This window comes from Aquila chrysaetos, chromosome 11, assembly GCF_900496995.4.
Source record: "Aquila chrysaetos chrysaetos chromosome 11, bAquChr1.4, whole genome shotgun sequence".
NCBI classification, from domain to species: Eukaryota; Metazoa; Chordata; class Aves; order Accipitriformes; family Accipitridae; genus Aquila; species Aquila chrysaetos.
The window spans coordinates 23001288-23017609 of NC_044014.1; the positions used below are offsets into that span (position 1 = coordinate 23001288).

The following is a 16322-nucleotide window of genomic DNA, read 5'->3' on the forward strand; positions in this document are numbered from 1 at the left end:
TGCAAAACTTGTGGCAATATCTTTTTTCCCCCCCAAACCCCATCAACCTTTAAATTTCAACTCACAGGCAGAAAGGTGCCAGGTAGCCAGTGTTTCTACCACTTAACTACAATCCCTGTTTTTCCCCTACTACCTGTTAGCAGCTCACCTTGCTCTGATCTCTCCCCAACCCCCACTGGGGACAATTAGACTCCACATCCTCAGCTCAGGGGGCATGAAGCCACATAGGGCTGCTACAGAGCAAGACCGATGGGTTGCCATGCCCACCACTGACCATGGTCAGGCTTGGGCATCCCAGAAGGCAGCAGGAAACTCCAGGAAGAGCAGCTTCTGCCATGGGACAGTTACAGGTCCCAGCTTAGGTCTATGGGCTCTTCTCATCTGTCCTTGATGGCAAATGAGATTCTCATCCAAAGCCTTCTTCACCACAGCCCCTCTGCAAGCTGAGGGTTAGGGAGGGAAGGCAGCAGTGCCTGGCCTCAGAGGAGCCCAGCTAAACTGCTGTTTGCTAGGTTGTACATGGCAACACACCTTTCATCTGGAAAAAGAAACACATGCAACAGCAAGCAAGAGCAGAGCCTGGAAACACCAGTGAGGGCAGCAGTGGCAATAAGGTTACTCTCCAGCTTGTGCCAGTGCTGCAGTGGCCCCAGCTGAGAGCATGGAGCACAGCCCTTGACCCTCAGCGTGGGGCATTGCCAGTTGGACCATCAGCCAAAGCTGCAGGTGGGCTGTGCAATTGCACTGAAGCGTGGGTTTGCCTTAGAGCCCAGGGTGAGTAGAAACACATAGGTATTGCTCCATACCATGTCCCCAAGTGGGGCAACAGTATGCCTGTTCACATTGAAATGAGCAGGCAATTCTGTTTTCTTCAGGAAGAGCAGAGCTTGTTGCTTCTATAAACATGCTGTATGGCCCATTGCCTATGTCCAGCTCTCCAAGCTACTGGCTGCTCTTCCTGTGGTCCTGGCACTTGCACCTGTTCCAAATTCTTTTATCACAGGTTTGGAGACTCTTTGTCATGGGTGTGTGTCACGCACTGGCAGAGGAGGGAAGGCACTGCCTGAAACCCTGTGGGAAGACCAAAAGGAATTGCTGATGGAGGTTTGTAGGGATCCAGAGGTATGTGGAGACCATAGCAGCAGTAACGAGAAGGAAAAAGCACTTTAATCTTGCCTGAACAACATCCTGTTACAAGGATTACAGGTTCACATTAAACCAAGACTGGAGAACTGCCACACAGGAGAAAGAACGTAACTTTATTTTAAAAAATAATAATTTAGCTCAAACACAGACAGGATTGCAGAGGGTTGATCGAAGGAGGAAGAACAGTATTTACCCACAGAACTTAAACCAGACCAATTTCATTCTTTTGTAGATGATACTTTCAGTGCCCTTCCCTGTCCACAGCTCTACTTCAGGTCCTCACTTGTATGTAAAGGAATCCTGACTCCTGAGGTTCTTGGTAACAAGGCAGAACAGAAACAGTCTCTGCCACACATGAAATGCTATTCCTACCTCCAGAGCCTCCACAGAAGATCCAAAAAGCCAGAAGAGCAACACCAGCATCTAAACCAACGTGCAATACAAAGGGAACAACTTGCAGTCCTCCCTGGAAGTCTACCTACCCATGCCCCATTCCCAGCGTCCTGGCCAAGTGCTTCCACCCACGCCTGAATCCGCGCCCCCGCCCACAGGTGCTGTACACAGAGGTGTGCACACAGGCCTTTGCAACACTCCTCCCGCCCCACTCTTCTCATCCAGACCTGCCGATCTTTCACCTCTCTCCGTGCCTGCGTGCCGTACATTTCTTGGCACAGCAGCAGTTTGTTTCACAGTGACGGGATGTGCCCTGGAACATGCTGAGCCACTACTGCAATTTCTTCTCTTCTGTGAAGTGGCCTTTCATGCAATTGCCGTTTTGATACACAGGGCTGGCCTTCTTCCTTCTGCACCACACCACAGACTTGTAGAGGATGAATCCAATACCGGCCAGACACAACAAGAGAAGAGCCAAAATGTCCAGGCAGAAGTACTCATATAAGGAGAGGTCGTAGACAGCAGGGCGAAGATATGGTGCCCCATCGTGACGAAGGATGTACTCGAGCCAATACACTGTCCTATTGAGAGCATGCATCGGTCTGTCCAGGTGCAAAGCCGAGATGATCTTGGCTGCTTTTCTGTAGCTGCAAGGGAAGAAGACAAGAAGTTATCCTTCTGACAGGAGCTTCATGGCTGAGAAGTTGTCTGAGGTGACCAGTGGTGCTTTCAAGTCCCAAATAATACCTTGAAAAAGTGGCGAATTTCTTCCATGATTCTCTTCATATATGCCTCTGAAAGCCACTCTGATGGCAATCGTTAGCCATGGCAGCATAAGCCAGAGAGTTATCTTACTTTGTGGTTTGTTAACAAGACTGGCAGTTCAGCTCCCAAGTACCTGCTCGGTGGGTTGGTGTGGATTGTTGCTTTCTGAGGGGAGTTTGCACCCAAAGACCTCACCCAGCATCAAGCAACAGTTGCACACTTGATAACTGGCCAAATCCTTCAAGGTACTGAGTTGCAACACCTTAACAACTTACACTGAGGTCAGTAGTTGAGAGCTCCTAACAGGTAACAACAACAACAAAATCAAGCCCTCAGACAGCATTTCAAACTCTAGCAGTTGCACGTGCCCTGTTGGAAAGCGGGAGCCCTGTGTCGCTGTGCTGCAGCAGATCTAGGAAAGGGCAGAGTATCTGGTTGTCAGAAGGAACAGTTGGAGCATTACCTGATGTCCACTCTCTGCACTGTTTCTACAGAAAGCTGTTTGGACAAGACCAGGGAGATTCCAAAGTGAGGTTGCAATCTTATTTTCCCTGATGACTGGCTAGCATTAAAAGGAGAAGTTTGTGCCTCAGCATCTCGGGAAGCTTTCTAAGAAAATTACAGTCAGAGTCAAACAGGACTAGATCATGCTCTCTGACAGCAAATGCTGGAGTATCTCCTCCTGGACCTGATCTCAAGATTTGGAGGCACTAACATGTCTGGCCAGCTGCTTGCAACTCTGCTTGGTCCAGAAGCCACCACAAGTTGTGTAGGGGTCAACACAAAGACACACTGGTCCCTACATACAGTCTGCACCACGGAAGAGCTCAATGCTTCTGGATGCCTCACCTGGGGTCGGAGGTAACTGTGACGACAGCTTGGTAAAGATCCTCTTCTTTCACTCTGCTCCAGTCCATGAGGATACCCATGCCCTTTGCCTGTACTCTGGTCATGATGTCAAACTGGTCCCCATAGAAAGGAAATCCCACCACTGGTACACCATGATAAATTGCCTCAAATACACCGTTCATTCCGCAGTGGCTGACGAAGGCTTTCACATTGGGATGGCCTGCAGGCAAAGAAACGGCAGCAGGTCAGTGCCTTCCATGCTGAAACACGGCTACCGCTGGCTGCTTCAACACACAGCGTTGGTGTATGTTTAGGGAAAACCAAGCATGCTAAGCAGAGAGGATGTTACCCTTTGGGAACACACCTGGCTTTTGGCAGCCCAAAACTTGCTGAGTAGTGCCTGGAGGAGGAGGGAGATAGGGGCCAAGACGCAGCTTCAAGCAGGCGTTAGGTGAGGACCATGTTTTGTACAGATCAGACTCGCAACAAGCAACAGACTTAGACCCACACAGGTGCTGTTGTCCTTGTGTGCCTTTGCTGTGGTTTGGGCTAAACTCCAGGGATGTTGCTAGCGGCACACACACACACAGAGCCCAGCCTTACCTAGCAGGTCATTCTGGGGCAGCCACCCCATCATCAGCGTATTCTCACCCAGGTTTCTTGGCTTCTGCCCAAAGTATCTGTGGGAGGAGATAAAGGAGGGGGAAAAAGGGAAAAGAAACACACAGAGAACAATTATAAATTCAATCAGATCAAGAAGTGGAAACAAATTCTGTGTTTTGAGATGAATCACCTCTCAATATTGATTTTCATCCAACTAGAATTAAAAGGAATCCCATTCCCTCCTCACCTCCACACCACCCTCTGTGGGAGGCGAGCAAACGCGCCAGCCATCTTCTCCACCAAATCGCTCGGAAGGGCTCGGATCCCAATGCCAAAGGAGACAACAACAACACCCGCATCTGCTGCTTCCACCCAGAGACGCAGACCCTGCGGGAAAAACACACACAGGTGCCTTGAAGTCTTATGGGAGAAAAGCCCTTCCCACTGTTGCTTCTGCCAGTAGAAAGTTATCTATGAAGGATGATACCAAATCTACCTGGAGCACAAAGCTACATGGTTTTCACCAGGCAACAAACTCTAAAACCACTGTGATTTCTGCACCCAGCCAGGCAGAAATTACTTGAGTACCTGCTGGGCTTGGGAGCTTGCAGGGAGGTGTCCAAAACTTGCATTTCATAGCATTACCTCCTGCTTTGGAGGTAACACAATTGTTCTTTGGCAAGGAGGGCTCTGAAAACATAGGGCCTACATAGGAGCAGCCAGAGCAAGAAGGAAATTGGAGTAAAAAGAGGAAGGCTATTTTCCATCAGCACTAAGGCAGGAGGCCTGTCAGGGTCTCCAGCTGTAGGCTGATGCAACAGACAAAACATCAGGCAGGCAGGGCTGGGAACAACATCTCACTGGAGATTCCTCACTAACTCTCCAATGTCAAAGGCTCCTGGAGGTGGCAGAAGGTTTTGCCCTCTTGCCAGGAGAGTTATACCCATCCTTGACAGCTACTTGCAGGTAGCAGATTTAGGTTTTGGTCACTAGGCAGAGAGGTAGCTACAGCTCCAGCAAAACCCATGGTTGTTTGTCCTTCGTTTAGAGGCTACCTGTAATGCTACATAAACAGGTGTGTGTCTAGAACAGAGTCCATACTTTTTTCAACTGGTGCCAGAAGGCTGCAGGGAGAAGAAATCAGCCGCTACAGCTGCTGTGGAGCAAACACAGACTGTTCCCTTTTATGCCAGGCTGGGCTAAGCCTATTTCTCATTATGGATTCTGTCCTGCTTCAAGTTTCCCATATATCACAGTGAGGAGCATTTTAGGGAAGTTTCATAAAATCTGTCTTTGAATATGAATACTTCCTTGAAATAAACACCGTAGAAGAACATGAAGGGCAAAAAAAAAGTTCTTCCTGTTATTAAAGGAGAGAAATAGGATGATTAATTCAGAACATCTTATTTATAGTAGTCTACAGGTTGGGGGATCATAGTACAGAAGAGTTACAAAGCACATGTTACTGTTACTCTCTGGGGATATTTGTCCTTTGTTTTATGCTTCAGAGACTCAAACCTATCTTTGCAGAAATGCTTAAAAAAGCCCTAAAACAACCCAACAACCAGGAATCAAAAAGTTTTCAACTGAGGGATTTTGGTTTCTCCATTCTCTTGAGTTTCACATGCTTTGAGCAATACAACCACTAAAACTGTTAAAGAAGAGAAAGTGCTAGTTTTACTTTTCTAAATAAAAGTACAATGACTCATATAACAGATGATTATGTTATCCATTATAATTGGGCCTTAATATTTGACTGTCAGAAACAGTACTAAAGTTGCTAGGGAAGCATGGTTGACAACCAAAAGTTCTCACCATTTCTCAAACACATATCTGTATTTCCTAATTAGAGGAACTCGCAATCACAGTGTCTCAAATACAAGGAAATAAACACCTTAATTGCATAACTCTGCTCCAATTCAGATGGGAGATTCCTTAAGCTACAGCTAGACCTACAGAGGCCCTCTCTTCTGCTGGCATCCCATAACCTGGACACAGACATGCCTGCCTGCTAGCATGAAAGCCACCGCCTACTGCAGGGTTCCAGACTTATCTCCATCATTCTTCCCTTAGGCGCCCTGGGATCTGTTCTGGAAGCTGTGAAGCACATGAGTAATGCCCTAGCAAACAACTCCCTTCTTTATAAGGCAGGCGTGTTTGTGGCCAGATTGGACCAAGCCAGTGTTTTGCAAGAGCTGTGAGGCAGCCACTCTCTGACACAGCTTTTGGAGCACCCTACATGCGTTGTGTTATCTGTATGTCATGCCACATAGGAAAGGGTGATGTCCAGCCATACACATCTGGAGAACTTCTGTTCTAAAGCACCTGACCTCACTTTTTCCTTTTAACTGGAAAAAATTGGCACCCACAGTCTCTATTAAAGCTGCCATCAGAGATCATGACAGGCTTCTAATCACTTGAAACTCAAATCTTATCTCTATTTCAGTCCCTTAGTCAGGACCAGGACAACCTGACTGCCCAAGTGTCATTATCCAGGTTTATTTCCTCCCAGTGTTTGTAAAAGTGGCAAGGCAATGGGAGGAATGGCAGACAGGTCCTGCTCTGTTCCAATATTGTCTTCAGTTGGAGGCTTTAAGAGCTTGTCCCTCCAAATTTATTACTGGGGATAGTGAGGTACAGGCTAGAGAAAGCCTCCTGGATGCCTGGTGGGTTTTCCTTCAGGGCTGGACCATGAGAAAAAGGGGATGATACGCTTCAGTTTTGTACACTTTGGGATTCCACACTGAATTTCATGAAGGAATAAGCACAGCTCTCTCCTATGGGTTCTTAAGACTACAGTTTTGAGGGCAGAAACACCCTGCAAGAAATAGGATTAAGGAGGAAATTCTGGATTGACATAAATCAGTGATGAAGCAATGAAGACTAGCTGTTCTTCCCATTTCCGCTTCAAGTGTAGGAACAAAATACTTATGCTCAAGTCCCAGGGGCAACACTGCCAATTTAGGACTTCCACACACTATTTTACATGGACAGTGAAGCCAAATCCCACTTCAGAGCGGACAACTTAATTCTACATCCTCCCTGCAACCCCACTGTCCTCAGTATTCTCCGTCTCCCTGCTGCACCCAAGCACTAAAACACAGCTGCTTTCCAGACTCCTGGGGCTTCAGAGCTTTTACAATATTCTTCAAAAGAAGATCTGCACTGAATAACTCCTCAGGTTAATGTGCAATCACAGCTGCCCAGCAGAGAAAGACCTGGGGGTGCTGGTCGACAGCCAGCTGAATATGAGCCAGCAGTGTGCCCAGGTGGCCAAGGCGGCCAACGGCATCCTGGCCTGTACCAGAAACAGTGTGGCCAGCAGGAGCAGGGAGGTGATTGTTCCCCTGTACTCGGCACTGGTGAGGCTGCACCTCGAGTACTGTGTTCAGTTTTGGGCCCCTCACTACAGGACAGACATTGAGTTGCTGGAGCGTATCCAGAGAAGGGCAACAAAGCTGGCGAGGGGCCTGGAGCACGAGTCTTATGAGGAGCAGCTGAGGGAGCTGGGGCTGTTTAGTCTGGAGAGAAGGAGGCTGAGGGGAGACCTTATCGCTCTCTACAACTACCTGAAAGGGGGTTGTAGTGAGGTGGGTGCTGGTCTCTTCTGTCAGGTGGCTAGAGATAGGACGAGAGGAGATGGCCTCAAGTTGCGGCAAGGGAGATTTAGGTTGGATATTAGGAAAAATTTCTTTACTGAGGGGGTTGTCAGGCATTGGAATAGGCTGCCCAGGGAAGTGGTTGAGTCACCGTCCCTGGAGGTATTCAAAAAATGCATAGACAAGGTACTCCACAACATGGTTTAGTGGGCATGGATGATGGTTGGACTCGATGATCTTGAAGGTCTTTTCCAACCTAAATGATTCTATGATTCTCAAAGCATTCCTGCACTTACCACTGGAAGGGGCTTTGCAGGCTCAGCGAGGATCCCCCCTGTGAAAATGACGTGGGGGAGCGTCGGACGGGGAAAGTCCAGCACCACATCATTACAGAGGAAAAAGAGACTAGTTCCATGGACAAGGTCCAACATGGATGTCTTGGGCTCCACCCTATGCTTCTCCATGAGGCGTTCAAACTTGGGCAGGATGACCAGCTTTGTAGCCACGCGAGTGATCATGTAGACTAGGAGATTCCAAGTCCTACCAAAGAAGCCCATCCTGTCTGTCATCAGGGAGTTGAACTCAGGGACATAGGCAATGGGTGAAGTGGCACCAATCTCCGCTGGGAACCAGAAACCAGTGGAGATCACAGCATATTTGACATGGAGGATGTGGGCCAGGATAAAGCCGCACATCTCATTGGGGTCCACCAACAGCAGGTCAAAGTGCTCACACTGGAGTTTCTGCAGAAGGGTATAGTTTCCCAGCACTAGGTCACAGTTTTCCAGGTACTTCTCCAAAAAGGAAAACATCTCCAGAGAGGTCATCTTCCCCTGGAAGACACGCTTTATCTTCTCCTGCACCCAGGCATCCGCACTCTCTGTGCTGAAGATACCCCAGTACCTCTGCACACGGAAGCCAGGCAGGTAGGTTTCAACATCCCGACCCTCATGAAGAAGTAGCACGGGGTCATGGCCCCGGTCAGTCAGTGCCTCTGCCACTCGCATAAAGACTCGCAAGTGGCTGTCAAAGACTATGGTGGGCATGATCAGCACCTTGGCACAGTGCATTGGCTCCGGAGTGAATGCAGCCACTAGGAAGAGAAGAGCAGCAGGGCATGGTAGCACCATCACCTTCATCACTGCAAGGAGAGAAACATGCCATTAATATAGTATTAAATGCTCTGTCATGTACTTGGACAACTAACAACTGGGATTGTAGCTGCCAGCCAGAAGCTCATGAGCTGGGAGAGGAGAGCAGTCTAGAGTTCATCACTAGAGAAAAAAAAAACCCCAACAAATCAACAAACACCAAAAACGAATTTTTAAAAAGCCACAAAAGATTAAAAAAAACCAAAAAACCAAAGTCAGATATCAGGGTGTATCAGGGGAGATTTCCAGAAATTCAAAACCTCTCCTCTGTAGTCCTAAGGCTCAAAAACTAGCGGACTGACTTGCAGAGAGTTAGAGAGGGAGAGTGGCTGGAGGAGCTCTGCTGGGTCTCAGCACCAGCAGAGACACTTGCTGCTCAATCCCCAGTTACCGCTACAGAACAGGCACAGCTGGATTTCATTTCTATTTCTGCCCAGCCAGAATAGCTGGTTCCCTCTGAGCCCTTAATGTCTGTGCAAGCTCACTGGGAGGCCTGCAGAGCCCCGTGGAAATGCTGAGAGGCAAACTCCGGCTTTGGCCCTCGCAAAGCTGGCAAACCACCTTGCTCAGCACAGACAGGGTGGGAGCGAGCCCAGGTCACAGCAGGACCCTCCGAGAGGAACCGCAATCCCGGAGAGTGCACCAGGGGTCTGGACAGAGCTGCTCCGCTACAGATCAGCTGTGGGACGATGGGGAGACTCGGGGGAAAGAGCTGGGAAGGGAAAGCAGGCACCAGGATGCTGATGCACTGGAAGAAGGCAAACCCAGAAAGCAGCCCCACAGATAACGTGCAACACCCGTGGCACACTGATGCCCCTTAGTCACACTCCTACGGCTATCATCCCATTCCCGGTTTGGTGAAACACCCAACATTTCTGTTGTGTAAGGGATGTTGCTACATCACTGGAAGCGAACGCGCCTCACCCACACCTTACATTATTTTAGGAGAAGAATTACATGATAATTATTTGGGAATAGTCAGAAGCAGAGCTGTGTCCTGAGGACCCAGTTCAGACATGCTAGGAAGGGTGGGGGGAAAGAAGTTACAATAGGAACAATTATAAGTGGATTTTGGATGGCCCCACACACTAAGCCCCAGGAGGACTGCAGGGATGTGGTAGAGCAGAATTTGGTACAAGATTTTCTGCCAGCCTCTCCACTATTGCTTGATCAATTAAGAGGCAGGAAAGAAAGTCCCAGATAAGATCCTGCTAAATACCACCTTCAGACTCCCCTCAGCAGCTGGATATCTGTGGCCAGAGATAGCATATGGGGGTGCAGACATGGGAGAGTAAAAGTGCCATACTCCCACTGCATTGCTCTCCTGTCCCATGTGGGGACAGGACATGAGAAAGGAACAGAGCAGTCAGTGGCTGAGACCCTCTGCTGTTTCACAGGCAACTCCTACTAGTGCTTGGACTCCCACCCTTCCCACCCAGGGCCAACCGGCTGGCTGTGCCTGCAGGAGTGATGAGAAACATGAGAAATGCTAGCAGATACCAAGGGGGTAGTTGGACCCACAGAGCATGAGCTCCAGGAGGATGGACACAAAGGTGATGGGCTGGAGAGAAGAGAGTAGAAGCCCCGTGAGGAAAGTAAGGATCTGCCCAAAATCCTGCCTCCCTGCCAGCGGGAACAGGCTGGCCCGTGCCAGCAGCGCTGGCCACCAGGGAGCTACAGCCCACAAAGCTGGTCTAGTTCTCTGCTTACTTGAGAGGCCCAGAGGGGATTTATTCTGCTCAACACCAGAGAAGGTAAAGCATTTGGCTGCGACCTTGCACAGCAGATCCAGAGCGCATGCAGCTTCCAGGGGAGAAAGGGAGGGATGGCAGCTCTGTACTGCTGGCTTTCTCCAGGACAGTGGGGAGCTCAGGACAGGCTCCATGACAGGAACAGGTGTAGGCTTGTCCTGGGGCACCTGGTAGGTCGTACACACACATAAGTATGCTGAGAAGAGCAGAAAAAGTGGTTTTATATGTGGGGCGGGGTGTTTTCTCATTGGGCAACAAGATGAAGAAACAGTGCAAGTTATTTAAAGAAAAAATTTGTCACCCATCTTCAGCAAGGAACATGTCCTCCACATGCCGTGGACCTACGTGCCAGACATTTCTGAGACCCTCAGCTCTGCTGGGACCTGCTGTGGGCTACCAAAATCCAAATGACAAGTAAGCTGTCAATCTCAGCCCTCAGGCCAGGGGCACATGCTGACACAGGAGACCTGCAAACTGCTGTTGGCTGCTTCATCCCTTCCAACATCAGGAGCAATCCCTAAGGGTGCTGGCCCAGGAACCCCTTCTCCCTGGCCAGGCCACAAGGGAGGCTGTAAATATTCCTAAGTGGTGAGAGGATGCCAGGCTGCAGGAAGGGACCTTTTTTCCTACCCCAGCTCGGTACCACCAGAGCTAATCTCTGCTCTGGCCATGCCCAGAGAGGTACCCTGGCCACAGCTCCAGCCCTAGATCTGTGCTGGATACATCAGGCAGGATTCCAACCAGGCACATCGCTGCTTTTTAGTGCTCCTGGGATATAATCAAGGCATAACTATCAGCTCAAAGGGCAGTACTCTTCTCTCCATCCCTTATTCAGCAACTGGTCACTGTTAGAATCTCAGGTTGATAGCAAAGGGGAAAGAAGACCCAGACCTTATGCACACAAGGGCTAAATGGCCTAGATGAGGGAAGGCTCAAAATCTACCTGCTCGCTTCCCCGCTTTACATCTTACCAACACTGAGCAACAAAGCTGCCCCATAAGCTTTGCAGCAGGATCCTCCAGCAAGGGCAGGTGCTGTGGCCAGTGCAGCACCATCCGCAGGGCGGGGTGCTGGCTGCAGCCCAGCCCTCTGGCTATGGGAGTTCAGAATCCTGCACCCGCTGTCGGGCTGCAGGCAGGTGGTCTTCAACAGAAACCTCCAAACCATTGGGCACAGGAACACGATTCTGCAGGGATGTGAATTCACAGCCTGCACCTTGGCAGAGGTGTGAAATCCAGGTAAACGACAGACCCCACACTAGATCTGAGAGCAGAGCAGACAGAACCACCTCCTCATTTGTGATCTGGAAGTCCTGAGCTAGGGGCTAAATCATAAATATTGCAAGAAATAACACTGCCACTGCAAGGAGAAGGCCTGTAAAGAGAGAATAGACCCTTCCCTGTTTTCATGACAAGCGCTCAGTAAAGCCACGCTGACTGGCTGATTTACACAGAGCAATCCCCCCAACACCACAGTTAACATTACAGCCAGAAGTCAGGGTTCAAGAAAACTATTAAAAAGGCCCATGCCACAGAGGCTTTAAGCTTCACTGCTGCAGTCGGCAGGGCAGGCACCCGGGTAAGAGCCAGGACCAGAGCCTGCTGCAGGAGAGGTGGGCAGGGGGAAACCCTCTCATGACTGCCACTGCGGGCAGCAGCATCCCCCCTGACCTGCACGCCTGGCCACCCGCAGCTGCTCGGAGTCTGCTTTCAAAGCCACAGCAATGCACTGAAATTGAAATGGGAGGCAGCAGAAAGGGAATAGAGAGAAAACAGCCCTCTGAAACCCCCCTGAGAAATCTCTTAATGGGCTGAAATTTGCCCCTTGATTTTGCCCTATTTAACATGTTTCACAGGGTATGACTTTGATATTGATGGAAAATTACATCAGTTTAACTTAAGTGAAGTAACTGAACAGCTACAGCTCTAAAGATAAACATTTCTTTAATTCAGGTGCCTTTTATTAGGTTGAAGTACTAAAACCTCTGACAGCAGTCTAGGCAGAGAAGCCCATGAAGAAAGGGCAGCGAACAGACGCCAGTGCAAGGACCCTGCCATTTACATCTCTCCCTCTCCTCCAGTATTTTGTATTACCTAGTTACTGCCTAGGACTTGGAAGCCTGTATCCAGGGGGCTGAATTATTTCCCTTCCTGCATCCTAGTCTCTATCCAGCTCTTGGTCACAGTAAGAAGAGCTGTTTTCACTGTAAACTTCTCAAGAGTTAACAAAGCAGCACAATTAATTTGAAGCCGAAAGGAAAAGGCATCTTCACTTGGATGCTCAAAACTCTTCGCAGAATAAGAGACCAAAGTTTGCCTCACCTGTTGGGTATGATCCAGAAAAACACAGGACCATCTGCTACCATCAGGTTGATGGCAGCCAACCCAGATGTGGCTAATTTATGGAAGCCAAAACTCCATACAAGTAGGTGAGTATGCAGTTCTGAGACCAATTCTGCCACTGCAGGAAGATGTCACACTACAAGCAGGAGATGCCCAGGGGAATCTCTAGTAAAAACCTAGAAGATACAATGCTGTATAAAGTAAACTTAATAAAGCATATGTTGAAGCAGGGGAGTCTAACCTCAATCACATCCAACCCAGTGCTTGGTGGGCTTCTGTGCTCTGGTTTTGGATTGTCACAGACTCCTGCTTCACCAGAGTCACCTGGGTAAATAACACTAACCCTAAAATACTAACATTAGTATTACAGTATACTAATACTAGTATTAGTATTTTAGTGTAGAAAACAATGAGCAAGAAAAAAAAGACTCCACTTCAAATATAAGCCTCCCCAGGCAGCCCACAGCCCTGAGTTTCTAAAAATATTGTTCGCACACAGAGTGAACAGTGCACAGATGGTCTGCTCAAAACAGCATACCTTTCTAGCATTTTTCTTTCAACATCTTCATGGTGGCCCACAAGAAACACAAAGAATGAAGAAAACCCAGATCCCCAGACGACCAAAGGGAACAACCACAACAGTGATCAGGTCAGCATCAGAATAACTCATACTTTACACCACACTCGGTGCTACTGCTTCCACACAACAGCATCTGAAGTGTTCTCTTTACCCTCATCCATTTTGGACAACGGTTGATGTAGTCCCCACTCAGTTCCAAGCTTTTGGGACCTTGGCCATCTTCAACACCCTTCCTGGCTCATCAGAATTTCATGGAGGAAGGTCTACAGGCAAGTTGGGAATCTGTGGGCCAGCGGGAGGCTGGCAGTCCATAGGTCACAGCCAGGGAACCATGGTACTAAAGAAAATACTGGTCTGTAACAACTGAGAAAATAAATAAAGATCTGTATCTCAGCTATCAAGGTATTTGAAACTATACACACCTTCAAGAACTTGAGCCGGGGGATGGTGTCAAACACCGCAGATCTGCTTCCCCATTTGGCCTCTTGTCATACATTTAATCTGTCCAGGTGGTAAGCGAGCTTCCCCCTACCCCAAGTCCACAGGCTTCCTGGTTGTCTTCTGAAAGGGACAGAGGTGATTTGTGACACGACGGTGCTCTGCAACAGCAAGTTGTTCCAGATGGCCTTTTCCCCTCACTTGCAGCGCGGTTGCCAAGACAGAAGCGGCTGATGTGAGGCCGTGCTCCTTGTGAGCAGTCTCAGGTCTGCAGTGTGGAAGTACTTAAGAACATTATTTGTAATCCCTGGATGCAAGAGACCGAAAGGCTTGGGGCCATTTCCAAATATTCATGTGAGCCATAGATATTGAAGTGAGAGCACACAACAGTTCAGTGCACATTTTGGTCTTAAGAAGGGGTTGTGTCTGCATGACAACCAAGTTGAACAAGTTCTTGAGACTGCAGAGAAAACTGGAGAGATAGAAGTGACCAAACTTTAGAGAAGCGGTCAAGAGGGGTGGAGAGGAAAAGAGTTTTCTATTTACTGCCCTGTCATTTCAGTTTCTTTCTGCAGAGAAGCGTCACATTAAAAGAAAAGTCATTAAACATCCCAGAAGGTTGTGAAACCTTGTGTAGGAAGCACTGGGGATTGATAAAGTCCTGACAGACAAGTCTGATCACATTTGACAGAATTACAGAAGCGGAGAAACTAGAGATGAGTCTTATCTTCAATAAAGCAATTGACACCCTCACGTAAAAAACAAAACAAAACAAAACCAAACCACCCCCCCCCAAAAAACCCAAATCAAACAGCTCCTTGGCTCTGAGCACACCGGAGGAATGAGACCTGGCTGAGAGGCCACAAACAAAGGTTGAGGAGGGATGCATAGGAAGAGGAGGCAGAACAAGAGAGGGAAGACACTCCTGAGATCTAATCTCCTAGAGGAAGATGAAGCAAGTCACACGAAAGCGCTTTGAACATTTGTTCAGGTGCCAAGGCTCTGATCCTGCACAGTTAAGCAGATGCTTAACTCGCGCCCTTCAGTAGCCCTCTTGAAGTCACACAGGCTCTTCACACACATCCCGGCAGAGTCAGGGCCAAGCCGCCAGCTGGGAACTCAAACCGTTGCCCTCTCTCCCTCCCTGCCAGCAGCAGAGAAGCGTTCAGGCGCCTCTGCCATTAGCTCAGAAAGTTCGATCCAGCCCTTCAGCGTTCTGCCGGGGCGCCACCGGCGGCCGTGCAGCACCCGCGGGCGCTCCCACCGCCCGCGCCCGCAGCTCACGCCGAGCCAACCCGTCCGCGCAGCCCACCGACCCCGCTGCCGCCGCGAGCGCCCGGGGGCAGAAGGACCCTCCTGCTCGCACGGCAGCCGGGCGGGACGGCCGGCGACGGGGCGGACGCCGCAGCCCTGGGCCGCGCTCGCACCGGCGGCGGCGGGGCGCTCCCCAGGGCTCGCCGCGGGCGCCCCGACAGGGAGGCGGCGCCGCACCTGCGGGGCCGAGAGCCGCCCCGGCGGGACGGGACGGGACGGGAAGGATGGGGCGGCGGGGGTGAGGAGCACCGGGCGCAGCTGCTCCCGCGCCGGCTACCTCTCGGACCGCCCGTCCCGGACCCCTCCGCCACGCCCGCCCCGCCGGCAGCCGTGCCGGCACCCACCTGCAGCGAGTCCCGCCGGGAGCGCGGCCCGAGTGGCGGCGGTGAGAAGGGAGCAGCAGCCGCCGCCCGCCTTCCCCTTTCAGGCCGGCCGGCGGCGGGCGCGGGCGGGGCCGGGCGGCGCAGCCCCGGCCCACGGGCCGCACCCACGGGCCGCCCCGCCCGCCCGGGCCGAGGCAGGCGCTCGGCCGCACGGAAGCGGGGCGAGAGGGTCGATGGGGGGAGCACGGAGAGCCGCCCCCGCCCCGCTCCGGCAGCTCGGGCAGGCAGGGAGGCAGTGCCCGGCAGCTCCCGCTTGTGTCTCCTGCCGGGCCGGTGTGTCAAAAGGGCGTCAGAGCACCTCTCCACTGACCGGGGCTGGACCCCACTCAGTCACTGACAGAGCCAGGACCCCCTCTGCGGGATCCGTGAGAGGAGGGGGACGGCGGGGTTGCACGCACAGTACTCAGGACAGCGAAATGGAAAGGATGGCGCATAGGGGAATTAGGACGCCGGGGACGGTCACCCATACATGTACAGCACATGCCAGAGGGGGATGTCCTGTTAGTCCAGTTCCAGCCTTAACCGCAGCAGAAACTGCACCAGTGATGCACAGGGAAACTAAGCCGAGGTGCTCCACGAGGTGTGTCCTTTACAGCAGGACAGCGGCAGAGAGCAGAGATGTAGGTTAAGCCTGCCTAGCAGCTGCAAAACCTTGCCAAGGGAGCCGTATTCCCCTAGGAGTGCCAAGCACATGGGAGAGCACGTAGCTTTGAGAGTCTCACAAAGCATTCCCCAACCCACCACTTGTTGCACGTGCTCAGTCAGCTGCTGATCTCCAGCGAGGCTAACAATATTCTTTGCATCTGCTGCTGAAACTTCAGACAGTGAGTGTTACACCTTCTCCTACAACACCACATTTGAGGTGGAAGGCGGTGGCAGACAGCGTTGCTTACAGAGCAGTTGACAGCCCAATCTGCCTGGCGATTCATCCCAACCTTTCCACAGAAGCATAGCACAAGGGGTAAAAATAAGCACTACAGCACACAAGATCTCCACCACTCTCTCTCT

The 16322-nt window shown here is 50.6% G+C and overlaps 1 protein-coding gene across 2 annotated transcripts; it reads right to left on the bottom strand.

Annotated features, from left to right (window-relative positions):
* Positions 1–1212: 1212 nt before the first annotated feature.
* On the bottom strand, positions 1213–15362 carry LOC115348607 (2-hydroxyacylsphingosine 1-beta-galactosyltransferase-like). Of its 2 annotated transcripts, none has more exons than XM_030031547.2 (6): positions 15276–15362; positions 7652–8496; positions 4004–4143; positions 3757–3833; positions 3154–3373; positions 1213–2186 (listed from the first exon to the last, which is right to left on the bottom strand). In XM_030031547.2, exons 2-6 carry the CDS (start codon positions 8492–8494, stop codon positions 1871–1873), a joined length of 1596 nt encoding a protein of 531 aa, XP_029887407.1. In that variant the 5' UTR covers positions 8495–8496; positions 15276–15362; the 3' UTR covers positions 1213–1870. The 2 variants fall into 2 exon arrangements, with proteins under 2 accessions (XP_029887407.1, XP_029887408.1); XM_030031548.2 differs by lacking the exon at positions 15276–15362 and adding an exon at positions 13602–13659.
* Positions 15363–16322: the final 960 nt, after the last annotated feature.